This window comes from Dermacentor variabilis, chromosome 3, assembly GCF_050947875.1.
Source record: "Dermacentor variabilis isolate Ectoservices chromosome 3, ASM5094787v1, whole genome shotgun sequence".
NCBI lineage: Eukaryota > Metazoa > Arthropoda > Arachnida > Ixodida > Ixodidae > Dermacentor > Dermacentor variabilis.
Window position 1 is genome coordinate 102,547,285 of NC_134570.1, and position 16,666 is coordinate 102,563,950.

At 48.5% G+C, this 16,666-nt stretch overlaps 1 protein-coding gene across 1 annotated transcript; it reads left to right on the forward strand.

Moving 5' to 3' along the window:
- Nucleotides 1-4,450: 4,450 nt before the first annotated feature.
- Nucleotides 4,451-16,385, forward strand: LOC142574650 (uncharacterized; the record flags this gene model as incomplete). Its single annotated transcript, XM_075683687.1, has 3 exons — nucleotides 4,451-5,525; nucleotides 13,416-13,459; nucleotides 15,342-16,385. Coding segments are annotated over 3 exons (2,163 nt in total), but the record flags the coding sequence as incomplete, so codon positions are not given.
- Nucleotides 16,386-16,666: the final 281 nt, after the last annotated feature.

The following is a 16,666-nucleotide window of genomic DNA, read 5'->3' on the forward strand; positions in this document are numbered from 1 at the left end:
CAATCACGCTCTCTATACACGGACGACATCCCCGTCTGGTGCGGCGGTTGGTCGAACGCGGTGGTGGAGCGGGCCCTGAAAGAAGTCACGGAAAAATTCCTCGAGGGCACAGGATTGGTCCTCTCGCCGACCAAGTCGGAACTCTTGCTGTACCGGCCCGACAGAACTACATGGCTTCCGCGCTAAACTATTCGCGGTCGGAGAAAAACAACATTGACGCACTCATCAGGAAGAGCATAAAACGAGTACTCGACATCCCCATGACGAGCATCACGGAGAAGCTGATGCAACTCGGGGTCCACAACACCCTGGGCGAAGTCGTAGAAGCACAGAAAATGACAGAGATATTTTGCCTGTCAACCACCAAGGCCGGTCACCGAATAGCCGAGATGGGGGGTCTGGCAGTCATGACCTATTGGTCGTGCGCCTTCCCGCTCTGCCCGGGTCAAAGGAACGCCATTGGAGTATCCCGCTTGCCGAGGAACGTTTTCCCACAACACAACGAGGCCCGGCACGCAGCCATGGTCCGAGCCCTCATCAAGACTACGCTCCAGAACCTAGAGCTCAAGTACATTATCGACGCAGCGCAGTATCCCGGATTATTCTCGTACGTGGCCACGATGGTTGACCCCCAGGTAAAGATGCTCAATGCTGCGTATATCCAACACTGGACGGCGTCCATCGCAGAGCAACTCGCAGTGGCGCTGGCTCTGTGCGAACCCGGGCGCACCGAGATCTTCGGGGACTCCAAGTCGGTGGCGATGGTCGTTCTCGCCGGTTCGGTTTCGGCCGGTGCTACGGCAGAACTGAGAACCCGCAAGCAAGGCACGGCCCATCGCGTCATCACTTGGTTCCCGGCTTACATGGGCCGGTACGTCTCCCCCGGCTCGATCAACCCCCATTAGGTGGCCCACGACCAGGCGCGAGGTCTCGTCAACCGCGCTGGCCCGAGGGGCCCGGCTTCGCATGGGATCGACCGAATCACGGACGCGCTGTTTACTTTCCACGACACCACTGCTCACTACCAGCTCGTACGCAGGCAGTTTCCGTATCCTTACCCGAAGCTAGGCAGATCACAGGCCTCGGTGATGAGAATGCTGCGGACGGGCTACTTTCCGCCTCGATCCAGGCTGAGCCACTACACCCAGGGTGTCGATCCCCGCTGCTCCGACTATGGCGAGGAACGGTCCACCTTGAACCAAATGCTGTGACAAAGGTCTGCGTTGCACCACTCGCCTTTCAACAGGCAAGAATACAGGGAAGAATCTGTGAAGAGCGATGGTCTTCAAGTCCAGCTTCGGGCTGTCCAAAGGGCCTCCGACAGGGCTGAAGCTCACGGCCTTCCACCCCCGGTTGGGGACAGCCAGTGACTAGGACAACGCAGTCCCTTAGCACCAATTAAAGTTTCCTGTCTGTCTGTCTGTCTGTCTGTCTGTCTGTCTGTCTGTCTGTCTGTCTGTCTGTCTGTCTGTCTGTCTGTCTGTCTGTCTGTCTGTCTGTCTGTCTGTCCGTCCGTCCGTCCGTCCGTCCGTCCGGCAGCTCCGAGTAGCCAGTGCCCGCGTAATGGATGGGCAGACGTCTTCTATTCGTTTCAGAATGGGTTAGTTTCTGGCTATTAGGAAACAAATTATCCAGCACTTTAATACATAGTTAATGCGTGCACGTCCCTTGGACATGAAGAATTCTCGCGGTGTTTTGTGACTTCGCCTGGTAGAAAGGTGAATGGGCGCAGCGCGAAAACATTTGATAAATAGTAAATGGTTAATGGTTATAAATGCGAGAAATCATAAATAATTATTTTTCTTCTCTTTGGTCGAACCGTGCAAAGTCAGTGCGCACGCGTCATACGAGATGAGCTGACGCGGTTTTGGTTACGTGACGTGACAGGCAGGCCAAGCAATGCAAGCCCGAGTAATGTCTGACCATCCATGCATGGCTCGTTGCTTAAATGGATTAGAAACAATTTGGAATAGCTTTAAGTTATAGCGGCTCAGATGCGAAACTCAGCAAGTCTGTCTTGCCCATACCCTAACTGGGTGAATTATTTCACATGAAAATGAAATTGATTTATAAATATATTGCAGCTACGCGGATGACAAACCTAACACGGCAGGGTTATAAGACACTCAGAAGGACACAAATATTCGCGTACAAAGCCTTTTTCTGCTCATTAAAGCAGTTAAAGCTCAAATGAAACGATACTGCGTCTGGTAGGCATGGCACCACGCCTGTCGCGATTAACATAGCTTACCTGCTCATCGGAGACGGCATGTGTACGGGAATACGGACTCGTCTTAGGATCTGGAAAAGAACAACCAATGCTTCTTTCTTAAAGAAAGATGGTCCAACGCCCCGCTGCCTAAGCGAACTAAAGGACCCAATGCATTCCTGGCCGTTAACATAGGTAGGCCGCGGGTGCAGCGCACGGCAGAAGATATTGAAGTACGCTAACGCAAGCGCGACCGCGATCGTGCGTGCAAGGCATATCCCGTGTACCAGCAACGGCATGCAGAAGTAATGTGGGAGAAGCTAGTACAGTTGGGATGCCTAGTGATTTTGTGATCGTACGCGTACATCCGACCGAACGCGTCTCGTGTTACGCGGAAACGTTCCTGGCACAATCTATGAAGATATTAAAGTCACATATTACGCCAATCCTCGTGTGCGGTGGCCTTAACATCGATGTGGCGAAAAGATCGCGGAATGGAACGAAAGTTTCGTGCTAGATCGCTACTCATTGAAATTGAAGACGCTACACAGACCTACGACGCAACACGGTTCCAGCATTGATCAAACGTTTGCATGCATGCTGTGTCACGTTACGATGGCAGAGCCTCTGACCAACCACCACAGCGATCACAAGGGAATACTGTGCAAGTGTAGAGTCGTCCGTGAAAGTGTGAGGTGCTTGCGTGTAATCAACGACTATATGACCTACGATAACAGTTATGCAACTCAATAAATTTTGTTTCCATTCATCTTCATCATTCAAAAAATACAATGCTAAACAAGCAGTCAAAGCCCATATGCATAGTAGCGGGTACCTCAGCATTTCTTGTGTTCGTTGTGTGGTCGTTGGCTTTGAACTTTGATTCAGTTTCCACTAAGAAAAAGCTTCACGTTCAACAATATTTCATTAAGAAAGGGGCTTCGATGTTTTTGGGCTGCAATTTCCAAAATATGGCGAAATAATTTAGTCAAGAACATAGCACCTCGTATGAGCAAACATTGTCATTGAATGTGTAGCAATATAACCCGCATACACGGAGCGCATCTGCATGTAGCATAGATGTAATTGACTACATGTGTAGCCCCAGATCAAAGGCAAAATTGCGCTTCGAGTGTCCATATAGTTGATATACCAAGAAAATTTGGCTCGAAATGTTTTTTCATTATCTTTCTTTGTCTCGCAAACAGCACCAGCACCATGCATGCCTCTCTTAATCTTTCTGTTCCAGTCAATTCATTTGAAAGTGGGACGCATGGGCCATGCCGTATTTTGTAGAAAATACAAAGAAAGTCTCTCACAATGTGAGTGACGGTTTTTCTTCTCTAAGCTGCAAAAGCTCTAACGTTCTTCCACATATTTCTTGCCCTTGCAAGAAGCCCTCTAGTTGCCTCAAAGTGACGCTTGCATACTAATTTCTTGCCATGCCTGTAAAAACAAGTCGAATAATAAAAAATAATTAGCATCGTGTGTCTTCATTCTGCGGAATATCAGGCATCCAGTTATGCTGCGTTCATGCAAGCACCCTACTTTTCCTCTTCACTGCCACTTACGGTATTCAAAGCAGAATTGGTACTGAATATTTTATCGAATACTGACCGACCCGAAAGCATTCGTTAAATGAAGCCTTGCATAGGAATGTAAAACCAGCTTGGAAGAAAAGCAAAACAGTTACGCTTGCCCATTTGCAGTAGTAGGAAAAAAGAATAAGGAGCACGATCACCGCGTTTGCTTAATGCGAAAGCACGGTGTTTCCGTGGCATGTACGAATGAAAAATCAAAACGAGATCCCCTCGCCTCTCGGAATGCACGGTCCTGAATTCTTCTCGAAGCAAATAATGGGGTATAAAAGGCGGCGCATCGCAGACTGAAATCAGAAGTTTCTTCTCCTCCATTGGACTAGGACCACCACCATGGTAAGTCGAAAATTAACTGTTCAATGAACTGCAAGCACTTCAGCTATCTCTCCAGCAAAAATGATCTCAAGCTTTTTGTTGCTCTCTGCAAGAATAGGCGAAAATGGCTAAGGCTACAACATTTGGTTACACTGTAGAGACTCACTACTCAGGACTTTCTGACTGCATTGTTTGTCAGAACTTATTTTCAATGAAGGCTTCAAATGGAGCTACTAGTCAAATTTCGACGCATTAATTAAAATGCAATACAGCGCAGGCAACGACAAGAAAAAATATGCGGTCTCCAGTTGTGTAGTGAATTGATTTTTTTTTATATGTCGGAACTTTTTTGATCTCCCAGCTTCGTGCCTGCATCGTCCTCGCCTTGGCCACCAGCGCCTTTGCTGGTCACGTTGCCGGAGGTTACACCCTGGCCAGCAACCTTGGTTACGGACTCGGCTATGGCAACCTCGGCTATGCCGGCCTTGGCTACGGTGGCCTTGGGCTCTCCCATTACGGCCTTTCCCATGGAGTTGGGTACTCCGGCCTGACTGGCTATGGCGTTGGTTTCGGACACGGATACGCCCCAGCCGCTAGCTACGCCGTCGCGGCCCCAGCTGTTACCCGCACCGTTTCCACCTACCACGCTGCTCCAGCTGTGACTGCCGTCCACGCTACTCCAGCGGTGACCGCTGTCCACGCCGCCCCAGCTGTCGCCACCTACGCTGCAGCCCCAGCTGTGACCAGCGTTGTCCGCTCTGCTCAAGTTGTTGCTGCTGCCCCAGCTGTCACCACCTACGCTGCTGCCCCGGCTGTCACCAGGGTGGTGCAGTCCGCTCCAGCTGTCACCTACGCTGCCGCCCCAGCTGTCACCAGGGTGGTGCAGTCCGTTCCAGCTGTCACCTACGCTGCCGCCCCAGCTGTCACCAGGGTGGTCCAGTCCGCTCCACTTGTCCAGACCTATGCTGCCGCCCCAGCCGTAACTCGTGTCGCCACCTATGCTGCCCCCGCAGTGACCAAGGTTGTCCAGTCCGCTCCTCTGGTCCAGAGCTACGCTGCTGCCCCAGCCGTGACCGCTGTCCACGCTGCTCCAGCTTTTGCTGCTGTCCACGCTGCCCCAGCTGTTACCACGGTTGCCCACGCTGCCCCAGCGGTTGCTACTTACGGCGTCGCCCACGCTGCTCCAGCCGTCGCTACCTACAGCGTTGCCCACGCTGCCCCAGGCGTCGCTACCTACGGAGTTGCCCACGCCGCACCAGTACACTACGGCTACGGCGTTGGCTCCCTGGGCTACGGTACCGGTCACTACGGTTATGGCCATGGCCTCCTCGGCTACGGCCTGAACTACGGCTATGGTCTTGGCTCCCCTCTGAGCTACGCCACCCTCCTCCGCAAGAAGAAGTGTAAGTTCTAGTATCTTTTCAATTCTTCTCACTTATAACACCACTCTTGAACTCTCCTTTCTAACTAATGTCCCCGTTTTCTTCTTGCAGAAATGCTCTTCTCCTAGGCCATCTAATGGAATACCATGTACAGAACAAAGGAGGAGCGATTTTCAAGGCATCAACCGAGTGTACTCATTGGTACTGCAGAATAAACTGGTTCCGCCGACTAAGTCTCACGTTCTGTACATCTACTAATACGACTCCTTGAAGCACATACACAAGAAAAGTATATAATTGCATACCATATCCTTAAAGGCACTCCCAGCAAAGCGAATGTTCAAGATGTCATAACAATGACAACGTGCCGACAAGCTTCAAGGATATGTTCTCTTGTTCTGCGTTTTGAAGGGTACGTAGTGCAATAGCAGTGTTAGTAAGATATTCATGTCTCTTCGCTTTTGTGTAATGAGACCGCCATCGTAGTAGCCAACGCGCTGAGCATCTCTTCATTTCGCCTTTTATTCGTTTTTTTAACCCGCACATTGCTTGGACGATAATACCGAAACTAATTTAATATGTTCACGTATATCCGCATTCCTGATCGCTTTATATTCACATGAACCGAACTTTCCACAGGGAAATGATTAGGCTACCCTGAAAATTCATTTTTATGCATATAGTGTAATTGTGAAAATTTAGTGCGTGCAACGTCGTCTTTCACAATAGAATCGGAAGGTGTTTATGCCATGAAGACAATACCAGATGGCAAGTGCTGCCCTACTTGTGCCGAAAGTCACACAAGTTTTTCTCAAATTATTATGTTATCGCCCGATAGCGATGATATCATTTTTTATTAAAGCAAGCAGAGAAAGCAATAGCAGTAAAGTTAGTGAGTGAGCTATCAAAGCTAAATATTTTATCACACAAACCATTCGCTTCAAGGGAGGGCGTTTCCACTCAATTAGCTCAAAGTTAGCTAAATGAAAGAAAAAATCACAGTAACTTTACCACACGCGAAAGAAGGTAAATGGTGAAAGCCTTCGCACTATAGTGACATTACCAGAATGGCTTGACATTCTCATTCGAATGCGTTGTTACGTCTTAGTACTTCTTTTCTCTCAGCTAATGTTGTTGGTTCAACTGCCCTAACCGATGCTATCTTAACTAAGCGTGCTTTAATTAACGTCGCTCGAATTAATAGAAAAGGTTGCCGGTTCTTCTCCGGCCAAAGGTAGAGGATTCGAGGAGTCGCCAACGCTTAGGCTAGAGTTTGCCAAGCATTTGTGGCCAATTAGCGTTCGTCAACTCAAGGGCCCTTCACTGGTCCTTTCTGGTGCTAATTTGGCTGTTTGAATTGCTTCCTGTTCCGTAGGTAGTAACCTCTTGTAGTTCTTTTAAAGCCCAGCCACCCGATCGGTGCTGCCTTAGCATGCAGCACTGCTTTTTTTTTGTCCGTAGTGCACTGCACCGGCTGCGTAGCTTTTTTCTGCCTCTCGTTCTGTCCTTTTCACTTGTATTCCTGGCCTAATAAAGCGCCTACTGTCAGCGTTACCGTCGTGTCGCCCCGTGTTTTCTTCTGCCAAACCTACCGTGCAATGCCCTTCGTTTCTCTTTGCAGGACTCGCATTATTCTTCGCACAATGTAAATGTGGCTCTACATCTGGGTGAACTACAATCAAGCGGCTGCTCTATTGCAACGCCAACAGCACCAGGTGTATGTGGCCTTACGTGGGTTTAAATTGAAAGACACAGTTTTTTTGTCACATCCATGCGGACCTGTGGGATAGTGACTACAGGTGGATAGTTCAGACTTGCACCGCTTCGGTAAACTGTCAATTGATAGTGTTGCATCGAAGCTAGTCGATAGAATGTCACGGAGTTATCCAGGGACTGTAACAGTTCTGCGTCGCACGCGACAGCCAGGCATATTCTTTTTGGCAATAGGTTTAACGAAAGGGGCACTTATAAAAACTTATCTGACAAATCCTGCCGTCCCCTATACGCTAGTAAGCTTTTACCTTGCAGAAATTTCCTGAATGAGCACAATGCAAGTTTGTCGCTTAAGACTTTGGTGGCGTTAAATTGTCACACTTCGCGGGACATTATGCTGGGCACGCAGCTAGAGTTATATTTAAGCCGGCGCGATGCCTGCAAGGACGCATGCGAGGCACGCAGCTGTTTGCGCAGTCAGTCAGTGTTTCGTAACTCTCAAATGAACGGGGAGCTATGCCGATCACCTGGGCTAATATCTGCGTCGTTCTTTGCACAATTAGATGGATTTCTTGTGCAGTTCTCGACCACGTTCTCGCCTTCCTTTTTTTTAAAACCCATATGCCTATTTCAGTGACAGTGGCGAAATTCAAGCGGACCTGGCAAGGACATTTCTTTTTTTCTTTCAATTTTTCTTACCAGAATTTTCAATAAGCGAAACTACATACATACATGGTGCAACAAACAGAATATGCAACTAAACACGGAAAAAGCAGTTCATATGAACTTCACAGGAGCCAAAAACTGTACAGAGCACGACCTACAACATCAGTGAATCTTGCTTGGGCAGCGCTGCAGAATTCAAGTATTTTAAAATATATCTTACACACCGCCTGTCTTGGCACAATTGCGTAGAGCATATCACGGCAAAAGCGTGCAGAACGTTAGGTTTATTTTGGCGGAACATGGCGCAAGCTCTTTCCGAAACAAGCTCGTGATCTGTTATAGAAAACAAATGTAAGGCCTATCCTACAATATGACTGTACACACTGGGATCCTTCAACAAACATTGAGAAAGACGTAATTAAGAAAGTGCAATATCTTGGAGTCACATATGTTTTAGATATTTACAGGAGACAGTTTAGCATGACTACTGCAAAGCAGACATTGGGATGGGAGCTACTCCAAGAAAGTAAGAAAAAATTACGGCATAAGTTCTTTCACAACATCTATAATTTTAGAACTGGCATAGACCGCGATAGGTACATTCTGCGACTTCAATATGTATCCAGCTGTTTGGACCATGGGCAGAAATTGCGTGAATATAAGTGCCGAACAGAACTGCTCAGAAATTCGTTTTTCCCCCAAAGGATATGTGACTGGAATAGTCTACCATTAGCCGCTGCGCATATTACTGATAAGGCGAGCTTCGCTGCGGCGATTTGAGCTTTTACGCTCGATTGTTTTGCATTGGAAACTGATACTGCTATCTTGAAGGTATGCCCGGGTCAAACATTTCTTGTTCCCTGCTTCCATTTTCTTTATATATGTATGGACAGTCCCCCCCTCCCCCTGCCTCCCACTGTAAAGTCACTTAGGCGCAGTGGCTAATATAAATAAATAAATGAATAAACAAATCTTTAAAAATGCAACGAACGCGGAGTGCGCTTCAGATCAAACAAGGTTTGCGAACTTTGCACGTATCTATATTGCTTGCACGCATTACAGCGCAACATGCACAAGTCTGCCGCATGAAAAATACATTCTGCCGCCTTTAATGCACGCTTGCTGGTGGTATTGGAAGGGTAACAATGCAAGCAGAAAGTGCGAGTTGCCTATGCAAGTACCAAAAGCTTAAATTATCGACGAAGTATTACGCAGCAGCTTGCTACGTTGTACTTCATACGTTATAGCAGCCTTGATATACTGAAAATGCTGTGCGATTTGCCTTTAATGTGTCGAACGGAAGACAACAGTCCCGTAAAGCGACAAATTACGTTCGCGAAAAATTATGCCGGAACTCCTCTGGAGTTGTTTGAGTATTCGGAAGCATGCCTATTGCTCCTCTCACCGCAGGCCGGTGTCACTATTAATTTCGTCAGTCTAGTCGCTTACAGAATAAACACTTATCAACCCTTATCTGTCGTTATTACCATCCTTATCGGATCTGTTCCGAGCCTTCTAAAACCTTATGGCTCGTTATCAGAATTGTCCCACCCACTATAAGTCATTATCGCTCTTTAGCACCTTATCTATACGGGTTGAACCGTTATTAACCGTCATGAGACTCGTATAACCCCTGATTACGTCTTATCACCCTTATCAACTCTTGCATCCTTATCCGTCTGTGCTGCGCGAGGCGAAGAGCACGAGTTCTCAGAGATCAGTGACATCTCGGTCGCTTAATAAACGCTCCAACGGAAGGCGCATCCCGTGACCACAGAAACCCATTGGAGATATGGGCATATGACATAAATTTTGGGGGAAATCGGAAGTTTTCTTATGTCTCCAAGGCTCTAAGTTGACTGTGCATGTGGTGCTAGATATTTTCTTTTCCTGCCACCGCCAAATATTTCCACAAAGCCTCCACAAAAATTGTTCTTTTGTGACATTTGTCTTGTGACACAGGCACAACAAATTTATTATTGATATTCATGATCATGTTTACGCCCTGCAAGCCTGTTTGCTTAGTATACGTATATTACCTAGCATGGTGTCAGCACGCACAGGCAAACATGGATACTTCACCGGCGATGACTACGGACACTGGCTGTCAAAAGGCTTGCGTGAGCAATTGTTTATGTAACCGTAATGTTTACCGCAACACGCTGGCGGAAAACGCTATGGATAAAGGCAAGCATTCTTTCAGAAACGCGGCCTCTTGCGTGGGCCGATGTTTTCTTATTGCTTCGCAATTTTAATATTTCAGCCTCAGAAAATTTACCATAAAAAGCAAGCGCTATCGGTGTTATAATTCATGACGTTTGTATGTAGATTGCCTCTCTCAACATTAGCAATATTAACTTTGCTAAGAACGTAAGAAAAAGTGCAAGCGACTTCAGCGACTGAATAACTGCTTCTGTGCCGTATAGAACGCTTCGAAGTCCTAGAGAAACACCTCGGATGTGAAGAGCTGGCCAGTAAGACTTGCGCGTTAAAAAAGAAATAAGTACGGCCTGTCGCTTCGGCGTACTGCAATGGGCGCGCACTGACAGCCGTAGTTGTGTTTACGGCCGCTTGGCTGGGCCGAACGGAGTCCCATCCCCGAAGTCGAGGATGGGATCCGTCAGCTTCCACGTACGACAGCGCTCCGGGCCCGTTCTGATGCATTTTCTATCCCGCTTCCAGTCAACAGTCCCCGACTAAGTAGCACCGCGGTGAATCAGACCGACTTCTACGCCTGTGCAGGCCGCGCCTTGTTTATACATGAAATGCTTTTAGCTCCGGTTGTAAACGGCCTTCAAGAGACCTTGAGGCAAAAGCCAGAGCCGATATCACGGCACTCAAGCGGCACATCCAGGTAAGTTGTGAGATCGTCTGGGCAACCAGTCAAAACTTGAGAAAATACAGCCTCTGGCCCCCAACACTTTGTACGGGAGGGCATTACGTAGGCAAGTTACGGCCCGAACAAGTGAAAAAAAATATTGCATCCGAGTTCTTTCTATTATTGCGATAGCAAATATATGGACACTCTAGGCGCATTTCTGCTGTCGCTGTCACCGCCAGGTTCCTTACGAGTGAAAGCTTTTGAGGATAAGCCGCCGAACGCGGTTCATATCTCGAGTGCGCGAGCGACGAATGCTGCTTGGATGCGTGCCCTCTTCTCTGGGGCCGGAGGCAGGGCGGTGAGGCGATGGAGGAGGGCCGTTCTTCTCCGGCGACTACTACGGTGCCTCGATGTCCTCCCCGTTCCCGCACAGTTTACAGCGGACACTAACGCGGCGTTTACTACTGAGTTTGCCACGCGAATCGCGGACGCCGTAGTAGACGCCTTTGGCGAACGCAGTAGGGACGCGTTGGCGCGCCCGTGTATCTTGAAAGTGGTCTGCGACATGGCTAAAGTGCGCGATCGTGCGGTGCAGGCCTCATCTTCAAAGCGACCTGCGATGTTTGCAGAGGGCGCGTAGTTCCGGCAGCTTCGTATGCGCTGTGCTTTCGACGTTTCGAACGCGTTAAAGGGATAGATGCACGGAGGTCAATTGGCTCGCCGCTGCCGCCGCGATTCGTTACTCTTGCGCTTTCATACAGTTTCCGCTGTCATCGAGCGATGCATGTTCGTGTTTAGCTATGCGCGCGTGGCACCGTGTTGGCTAATTTAATTAAAGCACGATGACGGACTAGTTGATTTGAATCCATCACAGAATGTGTAAGCGCGACTGAACAAGTACAAAGAAGCAGACACACAAACACAGCTCTTCCACCGTGTGTCTGTTTCTATCTACGTCCTCCCTGAGTCACACTTACATATCCTATCGTATTTAATTTACTTAGTAAGCGAATGTTCCCGCTTTACAAGGCCGATGAAACTGCTATCCTCTCCGTACACAAATCTACTAATGTGCTATCGCTATCAGCGCTTCGCCTCTCGGGCGGAACTGCGATTTTCGGTCACAATGTCGCTCACTCTAGTACGCTGAAGTTTTATTGTCATTTCCAATAGCGACGTTGAAAAGGGAGATGCAAGGCACTATACATTCATTGGCATCTTTAGGTGCTGAGAAAAGGTTGCTTGTGCATATGATGGCCAGTGGTCCGTGAGCTCCGCAGCGCGGGTTTTGCGTCGCCTCGAGAGATGGCGCCAGGCTGTATGGCGCCTCCTCGGGCAAGTTTCTACTTCTAGCTGAGAAGTTCCCTCTGTCTCCATCGCGTCTTTCGCCGTCAGTCGTGCTGCCTTTAGCCGGTTTTCTTCAATCTGGGCAGCATCGATATGTCCTGTTTCCGGTTTAAGTGTCTTTGACCCAGTAGAACTGCCGTCATATAATGAAGGCTTCCTTGCGTTATACAATTTCGCGAGAGCCGAGGACACTTCATTCAACTCAAATCAATGTTGAGGGAATTTTAAAGCAAATATTCGTACAGTCAATTTAACCTTTTCGCCTCCTCAGCGACGCAAGTTCATTTATTTTGGTTAATTAACTGGAACCCACATCTGCACGTAAGTGAATGAGCCAACCTGATATATCGCTGAAGTGATATATCGTTATTGCATCTCCAGAGGAAGAGAACAGGGCAGTGGCGGCATAACAGTCTCCGAAAATGTTTATTGCGCGCTTTCAGTCACGGTATCCATGTAGTGGAGTTGATAAACTGGAAAGTAAACAATCAGTGGACTTAACCTACTGCTGTACAACGTTGGCTTGATTCCTCGAATGTATGCTATGTTCTTATTGCCTTGAATAAATGACAATGCGAATATAGCGATACACAATCACCCAAACAACGCTTCCGCAGAGCGATTCACTGATTGCGATAGCAAAGTTTAGCCTTGCGCTCGAACATCTACGGCAGTGTTTTAACAATACGCTGTTCCGCGGACGCGAGATGTACAGATACGCTAAGCTCTCTGGCCCTCCCAAAAGCTTTAAGCCGCCGTATAGGGCATGTAATGACAGCGCTCCAGCGCCACCAGGCTTCCTGTAAAGAGCCGCGCAAGTATAATTGAACCAGTTTCAGGTTTGAGCACTTTTATTGTTTTGCTCTCTTAATATTTATTACTATCAGAAGTTTTCGGATAAAAAAGTTGTGAGTAGTGAATGCTGTCTTTCATGAGATCTGTTTTAAAGCTAAGCTTTCTATGTCTCACTGATTCGCCCGTGAGCGCTGAAAACACACAGAACAAAAGGCAACTTACCCATCTGTGTAGAATACTACAGTTTACATTCGCAGTACCACGCGAGCGTCGACTGGGCGGCCGGTCAGCGCACCATAACGGCGCGAAGCGACGAGCTCAGCAAGAGTAGCGCAGACGCATAAATTTCACTGCAAGTGTAAGTTACGTCTGCTAGGCATGGCACCACGCCTGTCGCGATTAGCATAGCTTCCCTACTTATCGGAGACAGCAAGTTCGCGTGAACACGGACTGGTCTTACGATCAGGGAAGAAAAACCGAAGCCCCTTTCATAAAGAAAGATGGTTGAACGCCACGCTACCCAGACGAACCAAAGCACCCAGTGCATTCCTGGCCGTTAACATGGGTAGGCCGCGAGTGCAGCGCACGGCAGAAGAGGCTGCAGTACGCTAAGGTAAGCGCGAGCGTCATCTTGCGCGTAACGCCAATCCCGTGTATTTGCAACGGCATGCAGACGCCATGTGGGAGACGCTTGTACAGTTGAGATGCGTAGTGATTTTGTGATCGTCAACGCATACATCCGAACGAACGCGTCTCGTGTTACGCGGAAACGTTCCTGGCAGAAACTAGGAAGACCTCAAAGCCACATATTACGCCGATCCTCGTGTGCGGTGACTTCTACATGAACATGACTTCGATACTTTCAGCATAACGTCGACACTTGTTGAAATTGAAGAGGCTGCAGAGACCCACGACGCAAAACCCTGGCAGAGCCCCTGGCCATCCACTACAGAGATCATAAGGGAATACTGCGCGAGTGTAGAGTCGCCCGTAAAAGTGTGAGTGTGTTCGCGTAATGAAAGGCTGCATGAGCGACAATAAAGGTTATGCAACTTAACGAAATTTATCTCCATTCATATTCACCATTCGAAAAATGCAATCCTAAAGAAGCAGTCATATGACATATGCACAGTATCGGGCCGCTCAGCATTTCTTGGGTTTGTTGCGTGGTCGTTGGCTAAGGTCTTCGATTCAGTCACTGGGGAAAAGCTTCGCGTTCCACAATAGTTCATTAAGAACGGGGCTTCGATTTTTTTCGACAGCCATTCTCAAGATATCGAGCAATAAGACCATAAAACCTCGTATGAGCGAACATAGTCATTTAATGTGTAGCAATACAGCCCGCATACACGGAATGCATCTGATGTAGCATAGATGCAAATGACTACATGCGGAGCCCCAGATGAAAGGCAAGATTGCGCTTCGAGTGTCAATATAGTTAATATTCCAAGAAAATATGGCTCGAAATGTTATTTCGTTTTATTTCATGGTCTCGCATACAGCACCAGCACCACGTATGACATTTTTATTCTGTGTATTTATTACAATTCTTTAGAAAGTGAGACGCCTGAAGCTTGTCGTAATTTGTAGAAAATACAGAGACAGTGTGCCACAATCTGGGTCACAGTTTTTGTTCGGTAAGCAGCAAAATCTCTAACATCCCCCACCCATTTCTTGCTCTAGCCACAAGCCCTCTCGTTGACACAAAGTGATGGTGGCAATGCTAATTTCTTGGCATGCCTGTAGAAATAAGTCGTATAATAAAAAGATTATAAGCATCGTGTGTGTGCGTTATGCGCAGTATCAGGCATCCGGTTATGCTGTGTTCATGCAAGCACCCTACTTTTCCTCTTCACCGCCATTTACGGTATTCAAAGCAGAATTTGTACTGAATGTTTAATCGAATACTGACCGACCCAAAAGAATTTTTAAATGAAGCCTTGAATACGAAAGTAAAACCAGCTTGGAAGAAAAAGAAAAGAATAGCTCTTGCCCATTTGCAGTAGTAGAAAAACGAATAAAGAGCATGAAGGATTGCACCGCGTTTGCTTAATGCGAAAGCACGGTGTTTCCGTGGCACGTAGGAATGAAAAATCAAAATGAGATCCCCTCGCCTCTCGGAATGCACGGCCCTGAATTCTTCTCAAAGCAAATAATGGGGTATAAAAGGCCGCGCATCACAGACTCAAATCAGAAGTTTCTTCTCCTCCATTGGACTAGGACCACCACCATGGTAAGTCGAAAATGAACTGTTCAATGAACTGTAAGCTTTTCAGCTATCTCTCCAGCAAGAATAGGCGAAAATGGCTAAGGCTACAACATTTGGTTACACTGTAGAGACTCACTACTCAGGACCTTCTGACTGCATTGTTTGTCAGAACTTATTTTTAATGAAGGCTTCAAATAGAGCTACTAGTCAAATTTCGACGCATTAATTAAAATGCAATACAGCGCAGGCAACGACAAGAAAAAATATGCGGTCTCCAGTTGTGTAGCCAATTGATTTTTCTTACATGCCGGAACTTTTTCTGATCTCCCAGCTTCGTGCCTGCATCGTCCTCGCCTTGGCCACCAGCGCCTTTGCTGGTCACGTTGCCGGAGGTTACACCTTGGCCAGCAACCTTGGTTACGGACTCGGCTACGGCAACCTCGGCTATGCCGGCCTTGGCTACGGTGGCCTTGGGCTCTCCCATTACGGCCTTTCCCATGGAGTTGGGTACTCCGGCCTGACTGGCTATGGCGTTGGTTTCGGACACGGATACGCCCCAGCTGCTAGCTACGCCGTCGCCGCCCCAGCTGTTACCCGCACCGTTACCACCTACCACGCTGCTCCAGCTGTGACTGCCGTCCACGCTGCTCCAGCGGTGACCGCTGTCCACGCCGCCCCAGCTGTCGCCACCTACGCTGCCGCCCCAGCTGTGACCAGCGTTGTCCGCTCTGCTCAAGTTGTTGCTGCTGCCCCAGCTGTCACCACCTACGCTGCTGCCCCAGCTGTCACCAGGGTAGTGCAGTCCGCTCCAGCTGTCACCTACGCTGCCGCCCCAGCTGTCACCAGGGTTGTCCAGTCCGCTCCACTTGTCCAGAGCTACGCTGCTGCCCCAGCCGTAACTCGTGTCGCCACCTATGCTGCCCCCGCAGTGACCAAGGTTGTCCAGTCCGCTCCTCTGGTCCAGAGCTACGCTGCTGCCCCAGCCGTGACCGCTGTCCACGCTGCTCCAGCTTTTGCTGCGGTCCACGCTGCCCCAGCTGTTTCCACCGTTGCCCACGCTGCCCCAGCGGTTGCTACTTACGGCGTCGCCCACGCTGCTCCAGCCGTCGCTACCTACAGCGTTGCCCACGCTGCCCCAGCCGTCGCTACCTACGGAGTTGCCCACGCCGCACCAGTCCACTACGGCTACGGCGTTGGCTCCTTGGGCTACGGTACCGGTCACTACGGTTATGGCCACGGTCTCCTCGGCTACGGCCTGAACTACGGCTACGGTCTTGGCTCCCCTCTGAGCTACGCCACCCTCCTCCGCAAGAAGAAGTGTAAGTTCTAGTATATTTTCAATTCTTTTCACTTGTAACGCCCCTCTTGAACTCTCCTTTCTCATTAACGTCCCCGTTTTCTTCTTGCAGAAATGCTCTTGTTCTAGGCCATCTACAGGAACCCGATGTACAGAGCAAAGGAGGAGCAGTTTTCGAGGCATCAATCCAGTGCTCGGATTGTTACTGCAGAATAAACTGCTTCCGCGAACTACGTCTCACCGTCTGTACATCTAATACGGCTCCTTGAAGCACATACAAAAAAAGCTTAATAATGCATACCATATCCTTACAA